The 19,036-nt window shown below is 36.3% G+C and overlaps 1 protein-coding gene across 3 annotated transcripts in view; it reads left to right on the forward strand.

Annotated features, from left to right (window-relative positions):
• The window catches only part of LOC142549176 (GDT1-like protein 4), a 33,893-nt gene extending 30,301 nt beyond the window's left edge, over positions 1–3,592 (forward strand). For 2 of the 3 annotated variants that reach the window (XM_075657996.1, XM_075657997.1), the window contains exon 9: positions 2,596–2,797. In XM_075657996.1, coding sequence (XP_075514111.1) covers positions 2,596–2,784 — 189 coding nt within the window. In that variant the 3' untranslated portion in view covers positions 2,785–2,797. Of the gene's footprint in view, positions 1–2,595; positions 2,798–3,250 lie in introns of those variants that run through there. The other variant, XM_075657998.1, reaches the window with a different exon arrangement.
• Positions 3,593–19,036: the final 15,444 nt, after the last annotated feature.

Here is a 19,036-nt window from a genome sequence, read left to right on the forward strand (position 1 = left end):
ACCTTTTATACCATAACCAGTTTTTGGATTGATTTGAAGCGACAAAGCAAATTGGTTCATTGGGTTGATTGCTCCAACTCACCTTATGTTACCAAATCTGTTTACTATTATTATGATATTATCAGTTGCATTTTTGACAGTGCATGTATGTCTATTGAATTCATCTGAATAGTTATGTTCACATAACTGACTAATGCTAATCAAATTATATTTTAAATTATCAACAAGTAAAACATCATTTATAATAAACTATGGATAAGCTTACCTTCTACCGTGCTCGAAGTGTTTTTTGCCCTTTTCAACTGATCTCTTGCTGTCCTTTTTCAGTTTTGGGCAATCAGCAATGAAATGACAAGTTTTTCTGCAGTTAAAGCACGCTCTTGGTTTCTCTTTTGATTCATTCCTGTGATAGTTTCTTTGGAAGGAATCTTGATTCTTTCTCATGAATTTTTCCGAATTTCTTTACAAACAATGACATTGCGTCATCGCTCAGTTGTTTAGCTGACTTCTCAACTGAAACTGTTGGCTATAGCTTCAGTGCGCTTAGAGCAGTTGTAATTGATGGGACTATTGTTTCGCCTTCCCTGGTTTGCATATCGAATTCATAGGCTTTTAAATCTGCAAACAAGTCATGTAGTTCTATCTTGTTCAGGTATTTCATTCTCTCATGGCCATAGTTTTGACATCCATTATTTGGGAAGGCCATGCATCACTTTTAAAGCAATCTCTTTGTTTGAGTGCACTCTGCCTAGTGCATTCAGTTCGTTTACGATGCAGCTCACTCTTTTAACGAATTCATTCATTGATTCTCCAGCTTTCATCTTGATATTAACGAACTTCTCAGCAACTGAAAGTTTGTTTTCCTTGTCTGCTCATTTTCTTAACACAATTTAATTAGCTTCTCCCAAATTTCTTGAGCTGCATTTACACATTTTGATCTTGCTGAAAGTATTTTTATCTAGCGTCTTGTATAGAATGTCCTTGACAACATTGTCCAAGTTTGCTTTTCCTTTATTTTCTGTGGTCCAATTATCGCGTGGTTTTTCGATACGATGAGGTGCTCCGTCAGTTAGAGCAACAGTTGTGTTTGCTTTCATAATCTTCAAGGGTCCGTCAGTTATGACGTACCACACATCATCGTCCTGTACAGTTAAATGAGCCTGCATTCTGATTTTCTAATCATCAAGCTCCTCTCTGTAGAACATAGGGATTTTGTTGAATGAAGACATGAATATCAGTTCTTTAAGGAGCTGATTCAGAAATTTTGTGTATCAATATCAATCAGTTAACTAATTATTGTAGTATGGAAAAAAACTGAAAGATAGATTGAATAAGTTTGGATAAAGTATGGAAAACAGAACGAATAGAATGATGAACACAAAGAATTTTATGGATGTTCGGAGTCTTCAATTGCTTCTACGTCACCCCTTCTATCTCAAGGTTAAGATTTCAATAATAGACTTTGATTGATTACAACGTTTTGTAATAACCCACTCCAGGTTGACTTAGACAATGCCAAACTGAAACTCTTAACTTAACTTCTTTTCTTATCAGTTTGATAACTGAAACAATGAAGTAAGTGCTAAAATATGTGATTTGTAAACTGAATAATCTTGAGAGTAAATTGCACTTTCGTTTCGTTTCGTAACCTTTCTTCAACTGAACTTGTCGGCTATAAATAGTTTTCGATTCTAACGGTCATATTGAATGCATGTAATGGTTAATATTTGTCGAATAGTCTTCTAGTCCATGTAGGCGACTTTATTCTCACAGAGTACGATGTATTAGACTGTTCTGTTTCATATGTTCTGCTTTGGTACGGACTGTCAGTTTGTCTAGCGAGTATTTCAAAATACACAGTTTGTCTGGCGAGTATTTCAAAATATAGCTGATGACGTGTTCAACTAATCAGGAGTCAAACTGGTCGACTGATCAGTTCAGCTGGACTATGTCAGTTCTAACTGATGACTTCTTAGTTTGAGTACTTCATTTGAGATAGGTTTTTCAATTCAGTTTTGCGAAATCTTCAGTTCTGATCTTTATTCTGTTTACTGAGCTTAGAGACTATGTATTCTTATATGAACTTTAGTTCATTAACTTCAGTTCTTAAACCATTTAAGTCCAGTAAGTCTCCTTTTAGTTACCACCTCTCAGTTCTGTCAGTTCAGTTGTCTTTAGTTTTTTTATGTATTTGTTTGGCAAATTCTGAAACTTATAAATTCCAACATAGATCACTATGTTGCATAAGTTGTCCCAGGTCCATCTTGGATTGAGACTTGTTTGGAGTGAAAGCAAAATAAAAGGAGTTAGGCTTTCTTTGCTACTGTATTGACGTAGATTGCTAGAGGACAATTTGTTACATTGAAAACTTTTATATGGCATGGTCTTCCGATGTGGATGTTGTGGTGCCATATTTGTGGTTGTGAACATCTTGTACTCTGGAATTGTCGTTGTCGGTAATAATCTCTTTAGTCATCTTACAGTTTACATTTTGAGCTGAACTATGAGAGGGAATGTAAACATGTTTCCGAGCTAAAAAAATCCAAAACTAAGTCTACTCGAGTAAAAAAACTTTTTATTTTTCTCCTTTTACAGCTAGCTACACATAAAAATGCTGTTGGAGTTGCTGTAGGGGCCATTATAGGACATACAATCTGTACATCAGTGGCAGTGATCGGTGGAAGTATGCTGGCATCAAAAATTTCACAGCGTACCGTTGCAACAATTGGAGGCCTCCTCTTCCTTGGCTTCTCCTTGTCTTCATACTTTTATCCTCCTCTATGATATCCATCACTTGGTACATTTAACTTGATTAGATGTGGTGATATCCCTCGATAGTGTTAAGTTTCTACATAACACTGTCATAAATGCCAGGATAAGTTTAATATGATGGGTGTTCGATGTTATTGTTCTCCCTATTTTTTGTACTCAATATTCTCTACAACGTATTAAATTCTCTAAACGTGTTTATTTCAGTACGAAGAACCATTTTTTGTTAAAAATCAGTACTGTTGTTCCGGCCTCTGCAAATACTGCATTATTTGAGCTTGGCCAGCAGATCATTTTTTGCACTGAAATTAGGATTTGTACAAGATTTAGCTTGTGTTAGTGATAGGTGTCAATTTTGTATGTTTTAATTTATCATTTTAAGTTCATTGTTGCATGATTTATTTATATTGAGTCCGCATTTCATTCATTTAGTTCATTATTTATGCATATAAATCACTCAGTTGTGTTGGTTGCTTTGTAGAAAAAAATGAAGAGAGGGTGAAAAGTTAAGGTTGGAACATTACGAGTCACGCGGGTGGCATTTTTCGACCGTCCTCAGCATGGAATGATGAAAATTTGAGAACAGAAATCGCATTGCATTGAATGCATTATTAATGGTGTCCGTTGAGTCATCGTTTTGTCCATGTAGACATCCTTATGTTAATAGTACGATGTATAAGACTGTTAGGCGCTGACTGTTATGCTCAGGTACTGAATGTCTGTTTGTCTACTGAGATTCAAACTGCAACTGATGACGTGATTAACTGTTTAGGAATCAAATGTCTTAAACTTGGTAATAAGTTCTATCTAATGTCTTTTCAGTTCGAACTTTTTGTTGGCTTCATTTTGAGTATTTCATTTATGCTTATATCAATTTTTGGCTTCGGTTGGAGTATTTCAGTTATGCTTATTTCAGTTTTGCGAATAACTCATTCAATTCCGATCTTCAATTCTAATATCGAATAGTTTATCAATATTCGAATCATCATTTTTGAGACTTATTAATTTTTTTGAAAACTTTAGTGTTTTAAGATTAGTTTTACTTAGTTTATTTCAGTCCAATAAGTCTTTTCATTTCTGAGATCAGTTCTGTGCTGTAACGTACCGTACTTTTAAACATACTTACAATTTGTGGAAAATAATTTTTTTCCTTAAATAAATAATAAGCTCTCGAAAATGAAATACAAATAACATGCTTGTTTAAATATTTAAAATATAAAAGAGTCTAAACTATTTTCGTGACATCAAGTCACAACCAACTAGATTGCAAAAGTACTTGTTTAAATGACGATATAAAGTGGTTCATAAAAATCAGAGTAAATGAGTTCAACATCCATAGGAAAAGATTCTTGAAGCTTAAGCGGTCTTCGGGTTAGTCTTCCTCACAGTTCGAGCCAACTCACTGGTCCCTGCCTCTCGCCTCCTCATACTCGTCCTCACCTGCATTGATAAAGTGTAGTGAGTTTAAAGACTCAACATGTATAAACTGAAAATAGCAAGTAGTACATAATAAAGCAATATGCGTTTTAAAGTAGTGCATACATAATTAAACTTTGAACATACTTACATAAACATAGACGTGCCATCAATTCATAAACATTTTCATAAACGTACTTGCATCGTACATACTTAAACATGCATAATCATCATCATTTTGAGTAGAGATATGTTTCCAAGCAAGTGACCCATATATATTGCGCCAGATCATACTAAACCACAGTACTGAGCTTGCAGGGATGTCCACTGCCACATACTAAGATCACCTGTTATGCTTTATAGGGTGGATTGGTCTTTGGTCATACTTTACCGCTTCCCAATCCTGATCATAACCCGGTTATGTTTTACCGGGGTGGAAAGGTCCCCAGACACGTTCTCTGGCTTCTAAACCCATTCATAATTGGTCATAAGACATTTTGCATACCTCAAAAACTTAAAACATTTTCTTTGCACGTCGAACATACTAATACATTTTGCATGCCTGCCCAAGGCAAAAATTAAAATTTTTTTTTGGGAAAGCTTGGCGCTCGGGCTAATTTCTTACCGCTCGAGAGCGCTTGTCTAGAAGGCCTGGCATTCGAGCGGCTAATTCTCGCGCTCGAGCGTCGCCCTGCGCGAAATTTTTGAAAACCGACACAGTTGAGTAGTCACACGAGAATGATCATAACTCACTCATTTCTTGTCCAAAGATTACGAATTTGCTGTCAAATCGAAGATATCGAAAAATAATACGTTTTTTATGTTGAAAGTTTTTCCAGAAAACTGGTCGAAAATTCGCAGTATTCGAAATGACACCAGATTTGGTTTTTGAGATGTAAAAATCGTTCGAACCTCATTTCAAACATTTTTACTCAAATTTTGCATGACATAAATAGATTTTTACATACAATATACATCAAAATATTTACTATGACAAGATCGATGCGAAAAATGAAAGAATATACACGCATTTGCGTCTAAACGCTCGAAGATAACGAATACCAACGCCGTGGATTACGGGTGATGACCGAGAGACGCTTGCTACAGGATTATTGCTCGAAAAAGGACGTGAATCTACAAGAATTTTGCAATGAAGAGGTGGCTGCTGAAAGAACACTCAAGAACCCTAGGTTTTCTTCAAATTTTTGCAACGTGCGTGTGTGTGTGTGCGTGTGTGGTTTAATTAGATAAAACTTTCTGCTTAATTAACTAATTAGAGGCTAAAGACAAGCTTAATTAAATAATTACTGATAAAATAATACTAATCTAATTATTTAACATCATTAAAAGAGTTAATAAATAATTTACAATGTTTAAAATCCTCACTACTCAAGTTATTTTTGAATAGCTAAAACTCTTAAAATAACCTAATAAATTAAATTATGCTTTAAAATGCTTAAAATTTCATAAATTATTTAAAATTTAAATTTTCTTGACTTGAAATAAAATACCATATTTTCATAATTCGTCTAAAACGTCGCTAGTCTCCTTTCTCGATCTGGTATTGAATATTTGCCTGAAACATAAAAATTAAGAAGATATTTAACGTGCTTCAAATAAACGTGTAATAATTTAACATAATGCAAATCATAAATCACGCATCTTTAGAAATAATTTTAAAAAATTAAATAATTAATTTAAAAAATTTAATAAATGCATGTGTTTACGTGTATTGATTTTGGGCTCTACATGTGCTATCAGTTTGGTTTCTATTCAGTTCGGTTACTGATTGGTTTGTCGAGCTCCAAAACTTATTATTTCTCAACAATTTCTCCTTTTTAGGTGTTTGACAAAACATTGAATTATGAACTTGTTTATCTGAATTAGCTGAAACTTAGATTTTCTGATTTCTGAACTGATGTGTAGATAAAATAAGTCTTCTGAAATTTACAAATTCGTACATAAGTAAGAATGAACTTTTTCATAAATTTTGAAAAAAGTAAGTACAGATACGTAAACTTTTCAAAAGAAAAAGAAATAATACAATATTAACCTCCCTCAGACCGAAAATTGATATCGGGCTCTGTTTACTTCTAAGCTTTCTTGTAAGGCACAATGCGATAACGTAACCTAACTGCATGTGAATCTTGGGAAAATGAAAAATAACTAATAAAATGGTTTTAATTGCATGAATTAAATATGTTATGCTTGTTTAAAATGTACATTTCTACATGAATCCATGAAAACAATGTTTTAAATGGTATTCGAGATGCGAGCGAGGAACGAAGACCAGAGACCATATAAGAAAAAATATTTTTATTTAATAATTAATTTTAATTTTTTAATTTGTGGTGTATTTTCAATAAAATTTTTGAAAATGATGTGTTTTGAGGTGTTTTTATATGTCGAGTCGTATTTTTAAACGGTATTAGATTTTCGATGAAAATAAGAACTTTTCGAGAACTCGGCTAAATTTTCACAAACTTTCCTAAACAAAATATTTTAAATATTAACTAATGGTCTTAATGGACCTATTATACTAGGTTAATAGGCTCAAGCTTGCACCATAAGTTTTAATTAAAGTAAAAAGCCAAAACCCTCTCCAAAACACACACAAAACTTTCGCACACCACACAAAACAAACAAGGACTCTCCTAGAAGCCTACAAGCACACACACCACACGCAACTTGGGAGAGAAAGTCACGTTTTGAGGAGAAATCTTCCTAGGGTTTTCTACATCACCATTCTTCGAATCTCAACTTGTTTTTCGTGCGTAAAATACGCAAATTCACACCTCAGTTTTCCTTTTTCTCATCTATCACACCATATTACATGTTTGAATTACGTTGCATGAGAAGCATGTTTGTTTTGTATTTATTTTCGTTTGTATGTCAAACTATGCTTAGAACATGTGTTTTTTAAACCTAAAACTCTTCCTAATGATGCAAAGGGGGGCTGCCATGGTAGGATCCTTAAGAGGGATGAATTTTAGATGGACTAAGGGCCTAGATAATATGGCATGAGGGCTACATAAGCAGAGGCGCAGACTTGGACATAAATCGAACTCATGTGGGCTAGGGTTGTGGCTTTTGAAGGATAAAGGGAAGGGGGCTGCGTGGGGCTCTTTCAGGGTGAAGGGCTAGACTCATGAGGGTCCTAGCCATGATCCAGGAAGGTTCACGCAAGGCTAGAAGGGGAGGAAGAGAGGATGCGCACGGCTAGGATTCATCCTAGCCGCGGTCGAGAACTTAGGGAGGAACCATGCACAGTTTACGTGCTTGGGCCATGTGGGCTGATGTTAGGGCATCCTAGGGGGTTCGGTCTAGGTCCTAGGAGGGTCTTTCAGGGACTGGTCCAAGCGGATAAGGGCTAGGCTCGAAACCTCATAGGATGACATGAGTTAGGGCTCAAACCATGTAGGGCAGAAATTTCCATGAGCAAAACTAGGCTGATCGAGGGCCTTAATTGGGTTGTTTTTGGTATTATAAGATATAATTAGGTGTTATTAAGCTTTGATCCAAGTTTGGTAAGTTTTGGTTAAGATTCGAATCAATACGATTCAAAACCGGGATGTACGTCTAAATTTAAAAATGAATCGAGTAAATTATCGAGAAGCTAAATTTTAAGTCTAATGAATATTTAAGGGAGTGTTTTAAGGTAATTGGTTAAGTTGGAATAATTTGGGACGTCTTTATGAGGTCTAGGGATAATGATGGAAAATTACAAGTCTAGGGATAAAACAGTCATTTTACACAAAAAATTGTTAGACGTCCTGGTTGTGCCCTGAATGCTGTAATTAATTTTAATATGTTTATTTTAAATGTTTATGAAAGTATATGATGAAAAGTTAATGCTAAAAGACATGTTGCATGCTTGGTTTAATTTTTTTTTTCATATGTGCATGAATTATTATAAGTGATGAAAATATGAAAAGTTGAGGGAGGTAAAGTGATTGTGACTAATACGATGATACCATGATTATGATGATACAATGATATGTAAGGCTCAATGCTTAGTTGATGGGTGATAGTGTCGCTGATGTCCCCGCCGCCTAGTACTGTTGTTACACATAAATGTATCCATCGACCTTCAGCTGATACTGAAAGTCATAATTAACGATCCGAATTCAATAAAAAGAAAAATGTTTACGTATATGATGAAAGAAAATATCATATGATATGATTAAAGGAAACATGATATGATATGATGAAAGGAAAAATGTCTAAGTTTATGAATGTTCATGAACACTATTTTAAGTAAAATTATTTTCAGTATTGCATGTGATTGTATACGTATTACTTGTTACCATGGTTAAGGTTTGCTAAGTCAATAGACCCACTAGGTGTGATCGATGCAGGTGAGCATGATATTGATGTTAATGGAGGATTTGATGGTTGAACTAGGTGGACTGAAGATGTAAATAACCCAAGGACCTTCACTAGTTTTCCGCACTTATGCTTATGACTTATGGTAATGATTTAAGTTACTTTTAAGATTTTATTACTTATGATGCTTTTGAGAGGTTTTTGAGAGGATGTTAGAGTTAAGTTTATTTTTGTGACAATGCTAGGTTAGATTGGTCAACGTTTTACAATCTATGTTTTGAATTACGTTTTTTTGGATTTTCAAATAACAGTTGGTTGATTTATTTTTAAATGGTGCAAAAGTAATTTTTTAAAAAAATACATATGCATGTATTGGGCTTTTCGGCCGAATATAGAAAAGAAAAAAAAATTTCTAGTTTTTTTTAAGAAAAAAGAGTATTGAACGTTTCAGTTGGTATCAGAGCCATGTTCCTGCGAAGGGTTGTGCCATCATCAGTCCGAAAAGCTCAGTCGTCAAGCCTCAGATTTCGAAGTTTAAATGTTTTATATGATTTATTGTTAGCACCTGCATGATCGCATGATCTATATGTTTAAGTTGCATGCTCATTGAGATGTAATGATATTCATGTTTAAGTCGAACGATAAATGAAATTTACATGTTGCATGATTAGAAACATTTAAATGCATGTTGGTTAAGTTTAGAATTTGGAAAACATTCAGATACAATGCCTTCAGACGCGCAGCTAGTACTGATAGGCAAGCTGAGAATACTGAGGATCGTCAATGGAATGCACCCCCACCTCCTAATGGAGATACTGCTATTCGTGCACTGGAAGGCATTGCACGCTCTTTTGAGCAGCAGTTTCAGAAGGCTCCGAGGCCACAACACGACGTTTAGGATCAATTCTAGAGGCTAGGTCCGAAGGAATTTTCTGACACCACCGGCCCATTGCTGCTGAGGGTTGGATTCAATTCACTTGAGGTGCACTTTCATTATCTGAATATGGGAGACACTGACCGAGTTAGGTGTGCTACTTATATGCTTAGAGATGATGCTTCCCTTTGGTGGGAAGGGGCGAAACATGGGATTGATTTTGCTACACTTACCTGGATACGATTCAAGGAAATATTCTATGAGAAATATTTCACTGCCAACATTCGAGGGCGCCTTAAGAGGGAGTTCATGAGTCTCCGCTAGGGGGACACGACTGTGGCTGAGTTTGTGAGGAAGTTTGATAAGGGTTGTCACTTTCTGACCCTCATTGCTAGAGACGCTGCTGAAAAATTAAGGCATTTTATGGATGGTATTCGACCTACTATACGCCGTGATGTTGTGAAAGGATCGGTTGGAAGGATGAAAAGTGTTTAGAAGGGGGGGTTGAATAAACACTTCACGAATTTTAAATTCTCTTCGAGATTTGGATTCAGTTTGGTTACAAACTGACTCTAGGTATCACGTCGGTCAATGACAATCAGTTAAACTGAAGAAAAATAGTTGCGGAATATGAACTGACTGAAAGATAGAATATCTAACTGAAATATAATAACTGAAGTAAAAGAACACAATTGTTTCTGGATGTTCGGAGACTTGAATAACTCCTACGTCACCCCTTCTATCACAAAGATAGGATATCCATTAAAAGACTTTAATCAAATACAAAACTTGTACTGACCCACTTCAGTTTGGACTTATCAATGCCAAAACTGAAACTCTTAGCTACAAACGCTTTTATAGTCCTTGACTGAACTTAGCACGACTTAAAGAGTTTGCAGATATTACAAAGTGCTATTAAGCTCAAATGTATAGCCTGAATACTACTGATATATCAAGTGAGTGAGAGCTTTCGATATTTGAATGCTATAAAAGAATTTTGCAGCGTAACAGCAAGCTTGGAAATTCGTTGTAGGTTCGTTGGTTTCTCAGCTGCTCTCTTCAACTATTTATAAGCTTCCATTTCAACGGTAACATTAACTGCTATTTGAATATTATATCCGTTGATATGCCACGTCGTTATTCTTCTGACAACTGTACTCTGTGACCTCTGAAATGTGGCGTTCCACTAATAGTTGCAGACTGTAGTGGTACTATTTGTCGGTTGTTAATGACGCGTTCAGCTGAATTAATCAGCTGCTGGGCAATAAACTGGTGAGGAGAATAACTGAGTTGTGTTTCAGTTGCGTAGATCAGTTTACTATATTCAGTTGCTGAGTTCAGTTTACTAGATTCAGTTGGTTCGCATAATCAGTTGGCAATTTGTCAAACGCCATAATTTTGTTTCCAACAATTTCCTCCTTTAAGGTGTTTGACAAAACTAAGCACAAAATAACTGAACAACTGAATTCATCGTAGATAACATAAAAGTTTAGAATTGAGTAACATACAAATTGAGTAACATACAATGACTCAAAGTCTGCTCTTCTTTTGATGATCTTGCAGCTCTTTAATCTCTTCCCCCTTTTTGTCAAATAAACACATCTGAAGAGATAATTTCCTGAACATCGATTGATAAGAGATTGACAGAAGATCATATGTTAGAGACGGTAGAGAGCATTGTGGTTTGCAACGAGTCTATTTTGCTTGTTACAAGCATCTCCAGATTTTCAACTCGTTTGCTGATAACGTCTTGAGTGATGGAGAGACTCTGAGCCAAACCTTTGTTCTTTTGAATTGCGTCCACTGACTGAGAAAGAGAGATTAAGGCTTCTTGAATTGCTTTCAGTTTCTCTGAGTTGAATTCTTCAGCATCTTCTAGCTTCAGAGAATGTGCTAGTTGAGTATGCTGAATTTTGTACAAATCATTAATCACTCTCTGTATATTATGCTGAATGTCCTTAATCTCTTCAAGAGCAAAATCGAGATCTTTGGCAGAGTGAGGATTTGGCTGATCCGACGCTCCAGTTTCCTGAGAGAGTCGATCAAAAACCACCATGGTTCTTTCAGATATCATTGTTGCAGCAATAGTTGATGCTGGAATATCTGTTTCAGTTACTTCCGCTTGGACCAGAGGAGGTGAAGACTGAAGTCGATTAGCATTTGAGCTTTCCTGCTGAATGTGAGAGTTTGCAGGGTCTTCAACTAGAGGGTCATGAACTGATGCTTCTGCCTGATGATCATCTGAGATTCGAGCTGACACAACAGTTAGAGGATTTTCAGAAGTAGTCAATAGATCCTCCAGATTCTCAGTAATGTGGTGATCTGGTGATTGAACAGACATTATTTTTTGAACATTTGGTTCAAAAATGACAGTTTCAACTGGCTCGTTAGTTAAGATGAGATTCTCTTCAACTGCTTGATCAGCGGAGTGATCAACTGACAAGGGTTCATTGGTGGAAGTTTCTTGAATCACTGATTGAATGATTTCATCAATATGAGCTAGTGTCAAATCAGCTTCAGAATACATCTTAGGATCATCAATAGGAGAAGGTGACACAAATGAAGACGGAGCAATTGAAGATGAGGAGACATCTGCTTTCTGAGAAAGGATAGCAATATTGTCCTTGTCAGACTTTCCAGCTGATTGTTCAGCTAGATCTTCAGTCACAATTTCTTGAGAAAATTCTGGTATGATCAGTTCTTGATCCATTTCCCACTATTTAATTTCTGCTTGTAGTCCAATTAAATCTGTCTCCAGTTGAGCATAAACTGCTTTATCATTGAATGCAGTTGGACTTGTGGGATTGAAATTTTGCCGAAGCTCAGTAACAATCTGCTTCAGCACTGCTCTTTCTAGATCAATGTGAGTCTGAATGAATTGAAGAAGATTTGACAAACTTCAATTGAAGAAGATTTGACAAACTTCAATTGAAGAACAAGCTCAATAACAATCTGCTTCAGCACTGCTCTTTCTAGATCAGTTCTTCCTCTGCAAAGCTTGATAAATTGAAGAAGATTTTACAAACTTCAGCACTGCTCTTTCTAGAGCAATAAATCTTTTCAGCTTAGACTTTTTGTTGAGGTCCTTGGCAAAAACATAGACTCTGAAATTTACCCATTCTTCAAAAACTTGGAGCTTCTCTTCAGCAAATTTATTGACCTCTTGCCAAATTAGATCAATGTGAGTTTGAATGGCATTCGAAGGTCTGGGCTCTTCTTGTATTTTACTTTTGCCCTTGGAGTCAGTCAAAATATGAGGAATGGTTAATCCAGACGTAGTTGCATCAATCTTTTCTCTGAACACAACCCCTAGTTGGTCTGGCAAATGGTAAAGGGGAGTAAGGAGAAATACTAATAAGTGGAGCTTTTACTCCAGCAAGTCTGGTTTTATCACTAGATTTAGTGATTATACTCTTTGGCGGAATGGTGAACAAGGGTAACTGATACTCAGTTGAGGACTCAGTTGGAATTGCCTTCAATGGAACAGCCTGGATTGGCTGTTGAGCTCCTGATTTCATCAACTTATCGGTTGGTATGACTTCAAGTGTACCTCGTGATTTCTGGGCAATTGGAGGAGACGGGGTCTTCTCTACATCAGAATCACAGATAAGCAGTTTGCGCTTTGAAGTCTTCTTCTGTGGTAGAGCCTGGGCAATCTTAAATGATTTGGGAACAGCCTGCTGCGTCCCAATCTCTGTTTTGATCTTAACAAATTTTCCAGGAGTGATGTCCAACTTAGTTTTTGGAGGCAAGATATTCTTGGCATTGAACACTTTGAATTTAGATAATCTCTCTGAATCATCAGTTACTAACCCTTTGACTTTCATCAAATAGCTCATTTGAATTGCAAAACCTTTGGACTGCTTGGTGGAAGAGAACATATTCTTCAAGATGTTGAAAAGAAGGTGCTTCCAATTGAGTCTCCGTCCAGCCATGATGACAGTAATGGCTTGAAATTTTTCCAAGGTTAAAGCAGCAAAGGATCCTCCCTTTGCCAATAGCCCCTTGGCTACAATGTCGGCCAGTAACTGAACCTCATGCTTCAGCTCCTTCTTTGGATCGGAAACTTTGATTTTCCGTCCATCAGCAGAAAGTAAGGTTTGCATTTCTTCGATATCAGATGCTTTGGCAACAGCAAGTTGTGCCAACCCATCAGAAGGCAGTAAAAATAATTCTCCAAAAGAATCCTCAGAAATGGTCAACAGTTGATTGTTGACAGTGGAGATGAAGTTACCTTCAGAGTTGATAAATCCATTTGAGTAGAAATCTTGAAGTTCCTTTGGATAGATTTCTTGAGAGAATTGCCCTAAGAAAGTTTTCAACCCTGCTGATTCAAGCTTCAGAAAAACATTTTTCACATCGGCTTCTCCGATTGATAGGGATGACTCAAAATTGATAGCCATAGCGTTCAATAAATGTGCCGGAATTTGATTTGCCATTGCTGAGATTAAGAAAACCTGAAATTTCACAAGACACAAGCTCGGAGTGTATAAGTTTTCTCTTGAAAGTTGATGTACGCGTAAGAATAAACTGAAGTTAAGCGGGGAAAGGTACTTATGTATGTGACTGTTCAAATTCTGGACTACGTGTTAGTCCATTGAAAATTTGAGTGAAAACATGTGTATGTGTGCTGTAAGCGTGTGTAGAAATTAAACGGTTAATATGCGTCCACGTTTTAAGATAGGATAAAATTCATCATGAGATAGCAGACAGTCACGTCACTTGATTTGGAATATAATATAGTTAATTAGATAGCTTATATGAGAAAATTAGTGAAATACCCAACTGAACGATCAGTTGTAAGACTGAGTCCTTTCAGTTGAGAGTTGACTAACATTTGTCTTCTCAGCTAACCTCTTAAAACCGAATATTCCCCCTTAATAGATGCATATAAAAATTATAAGAAATATTAATTAAAATTATCCTGATGCTTAGTAGTGTAAGCGTCTGCTGTAACGACATTGTCCTTTCATCTTCCTTGTCCTGGTCTATAAATAAGAGTAGAACAGTTAGTTGCAAATATATCAGCAAAAAGAAATTCAACAGCTAAAATGGCAGGATGCACGTGGTTCAAAAGCTCCGAATATGGCTGAAGAATTTATGCGAGCTGCACTAGAGAAAAGGAAGGAGACAATAGAAGAAGAAGTCTTCCATCAAATCCTTCGCTATTGGGAGGATTTACAAGAACTCCAGTTACTTTGGGAGAATGAGATGGCTACCACTCCCGTCCTGGTGGAGAAACTGGAGAAATACCGAAAGCGCCTGCACGTGGCACACACGGTGAATATATTCGAGTATGACAGAGATTATCAGCTAGTGCTCTATAAGGAGAAGAGAATCCTAGAGCTTATGACTGAATCTGACAGTTTCCATAAGACTTCCACTAGAGATTTATCTCAATGGATGAGCAAGTGGAGAGCTTTTGTTCAGGAAGAATTGAACACTGTAATCCATGATGATTTCTTCAGATGAATAAAATGTCATTCCAGTTTATCTCTGTCTTTATTTTCCTGTATTTGTTTTCTATTTTATCAGCTGACAAATAGCTCATAAGCAAGATTACTGATAAAGATTAACTGATAAAAATTAAGATAAATCAATTAAGCCAAGTATATTGCGAAAATGAGAAAACTTAGTCTCAGCCAATGGTGAAGATATCAGCTGCTTGCTGATCAGTTGAAACATATTCCAGTCTGATGTCCTTCTTCAAGGCATGATCTCTGATGAAGTGATGCCTGACATCTATGTGCTTGATCCTGGAGTGAAGAACTGGATTGTAGGTAATACCAATCGTGCTTGTATTGTCACAAAATATGGGTGATTCTTTTGCGTCAATTCCATAATCTCTCAGTTGTTGCTGAACCCAGAGCAGTTGAGCACAACAGCTTCCAGCAGCAAGGTATTCTGCCTCAGTTGTGGAAGTTGCTATGGATGTTTGCTTCTTGCTGAACCAAGAGATCAGTCTGTCTCCTGGAAACTGACATGATCCACTTGTACTTTTACGATCAAGCTTACATCCTGCATAATCTGCATATGAATATCCAACTAAATTGAAAGATGAATCCTTAGAATACCATAACCCAACATTTTGTGTGCCTTTTAGATATTTTAGAATATGCTTGGCAGCTGTGAAATGTGATTGCATAGGATTTGCCTGAAATCTAACACACATGCAAACAACAAATACAATATCTGGACGACTAGTAGTTAGGTACAATAATGAACCTATTAAACCTCTGTAAAGCGTCGTCTCAACTGATATTCCCCCTTGATCTGTGTCCAGTTTTAATGATGAACTCATGGGAGTATTTGCAGCTGAACACTATTCCATGCCAAACTTCTTCAGTAATTCCTTTGTGTATTTAATTTGACTAATGAAAGTACCCGACTCCAGTTGCTTCACTTGTAATCCAAGAAAGAATGTCAGTTCACCCATCATGCTCATTTTAAATTTCTCCTGCATCAACTTAGCAAATTTCTCGCATAATTTGGGGTTAGTTGACCCAAAGATGATGTCATCAACATAAATTTGAACGAGTAGAATATGATCATTCTTGGAAAATTTGAAAAAAGTCTTGTCAACTGATCTAACAGAAAAATCGTGATCAGTTAGAAATTTTGAAAGAGTGTCATACCAAGCTCGTGGAGCTTGCTTAAGACCATATAAGGCTTTGTTCAAATGGTAGACATGATCAGGAAGGTGATGATTGATAAAACCTGGAGGTTGTTCAACTGTAGACTTCTTCCTGCAACTGGCCATCTAGAAATGCACTCTTTACGTCCATTTGGTAGACTTTGAAGTTTTTGAATGAAGCATAGGCAAGAAAAATTCTGATTGCCTCCAGTCTTGCAACTGGTGCATATGTCTCATCGTAGTCAATTCCTTCTTCTTGCCTATAACCTTGTGCTACTAGCCTTGCTTTGTTGCGCACAACTGAACCATCTTCGTTCAGTTTGTTCCTGTAAACTCATTTTGTACCTATAACAGTTTTTGAAACTGGTCTTGGAACTAGGTTCCAGACATTGTTATGGATAAAGTGATTTAGCTCTTCTTGCATTGCAATTTTTCAGTTTGGATCAGCAAGAGCTTCATCAACTTTCTTTGGTTCCAGTTGTGATACAAAAGCTGAGTGAATAAATAGATTGAGCATCTGATTTCTTGTTCTCACTGGATCAGATGGAATTACCTATCACCAATTCTGGAGGATGTGATTTCTTCCATCTGAGTTCAGCGTTTATTGCTTCTGATTCAGCAACTGCTTCTGTGGGAAACTGAATGTTTTCAGTTTCAGTTGGAGCGATTTAGTTGGTAACTGAATATCATTTGTTTGCTCTATCAACTGATAGTTAGGAACAGCTTCTGGTTCAGCTGGTTGATCTAATACTTCTGGTTCAGGTGTTTGGAGGTTGTTTTGATTGATATGATTGTCTTCTTCATCATCATCCTCCAAACTGATATCTGTAAATCTATCAACTAGCTCAACTAGATCAGTTGGCTTATCAGTTAGTACAGTTTCTTCAAAAACAACATGGATAGATTCTTCAACATTCAGAGAATTTTTATTAAAAACTCTATAGGCTTTGCTCACCGAAGAATATCCAAGAAATATTCCCTCTGCAGATTTTGCATCAAAAATTTTTAAATAATTTTTGCCATTGTCAAGAATGAAGCATCTGCAGCTGAATATTTTAAAATAAGAAACCACACTTTTTCTTCCATGCCAGATCTCATAAGGTGTTTTCATATGATTCTTATTAATCATTGATCTGTTCTGAGTACAACACGCAGTGTTTACTGCCTCTGCCCAAAATCTTTGAGAAATACCCGAATCAGCAAGCATTGTTCTAGCAGCTTCTTTAAGGGTCCGACTTCTCCTTTCAGCTACACCATTTTGCTGAGGAGTTCTAGCTGCTGAGAGCTCATGCTTAATTCCAGTATTTTCTAAAAATTTTGAAAGAATTTGATTGATGAATTCAGTTCCTCGATCGGATCTGATTCTATCAATACCAACTTATTTTTCATTTAATAATATTTTGAAAAGCTTGATCAGTTGTGCAGCAGTTTAGTCTTTTGTCTTGAGAAAAATAACCCAAGTAAATCTTGAAAAATCGTCTACAACTACCAAGGTGTATTTCATTCCCCTAAGCTCACGACCGGTATTGGACCAAATAGATCCATGTGCAACAGCTCTAAGCATCGGGAGGAGGATTTACGGCCCTTGTTTTTAAAATAAGATTTTACTTGTTTACCAAACTGACATGCTGGACAAATTTTGTCTTTGATAAAATCCATTTTGGGCAAACCAGTGACAAGATCGTGGTTACTCAGATATGTAATAGATTTGAAATTCAGGTGGTTTAATCTCTTATGCCACAACCAGTTTTGAGAAAATTTTGAAGCAACTAAACATACTGGTGCATAAGGTTGATCATTCCAACTAACTTTGTATGTATTTCCACACCGTTTGCCAGTTAGGATGATCTCATTATTTGAGCATTTGACTGAACAAGAATGTTTGTCAAACTGAACTGAGAATCCATTATCGCATAATTGACTGATGCTAATCAGATTATACTTGAGATTCTCAACTAATAAAACATCATTAATGATAAAGTTACCATGGATAAGCTTACCCTTACCCACAGTTTTATCTTTGGAATTATCTCCAAAACTGATGTTTGGTCCAGTGTACTTAACCAGTTGAGATAACAAGTTTGACTCTCCTGTCATGTGTCGTGAAAATCCGCTATCCAAATACCATATTGATTCAATGCTTGTACCTGTTACCTGAAATCACACACAAGATAAGATTCTGGTACCCTTTTCTATTTGGGTCCGAAATTGATTAGTCCTTTAGGAATCCAGACTTGGATCAGTCTAACTGACCGTCCAGTTGCTGTATTCCAGATGGTCTTTCCCGATCTGTGTGTGCTTGGTGTATGGTGTGCAGAAGATACAACATGTGATTTTCCCTTTTTCAACTGATTGTTCAGCCAGTATCTTTTCTGAACCGGCTTCCTGTTATAGTAATTGGAGTAGCCATTTGATTAATTTTTGCTAAAGCTTTTTGGTGACTGACTGCGTGAATCAGTTACCTCTTTTGGGCTATAACCAATACCACATCTTTTGCCCTTGTTCATACTTTCAGTTGGCTGTTCAACCAGTTTACTTAGTTCCGGTTTTTCTTGTTCCATAACTGATTTGACAAAGTGAATATATTTTCCTTTGCCCATAATCAGTTTTGGTCGAGTATCTTTGGGAGACATTTCATCTTGGTTACTGAACCCTAAACCAGTTTTATCAGTAACTGATTTTTGTGAGTTTTGTATATCAGTCAATGCAACAGATGATTTGTTCCAAGCCTGAATAAGCTCAGTTTGCTTCTGATTTTTCAAGCATTAACTTTTGAATCATTAATTGATCCTTGCTTCTTTCAGTATTGAGTTCAGCAATCTCCTTTTTCAGACTCAACATATCAATTGATTCATCAGTTTTAGTCTTATTGTCTATAGGGATCAGTTTGCTTTACTCTAGCCTTTTCAAATGATAAGGCAAGCTTATGATACTCACTAACCATATCATGCAAAGTTGAAATAAGTTCTTCTCTGGTAAAATCAGTTGAGCTAAAGTCAAATACCTGTTGGCTGCTG

The sequence above is a fragment of the Primulina tabacum genome, chromosome 6 (genome assembly GCF_025594145.1).
Source record: "Primulina tabacum isolate GXHZ01 chromosome 6, ASM2559414v2, whole genome shotgun sequence".
Classification (NCBI taxonomy): domain Eukaryota; kingdom Viridiplantae; phylum Streptophyta; class Magnoliopsida; order Lamiales; family Gesneriaceae; genus Primulina; species Primulina tabacum.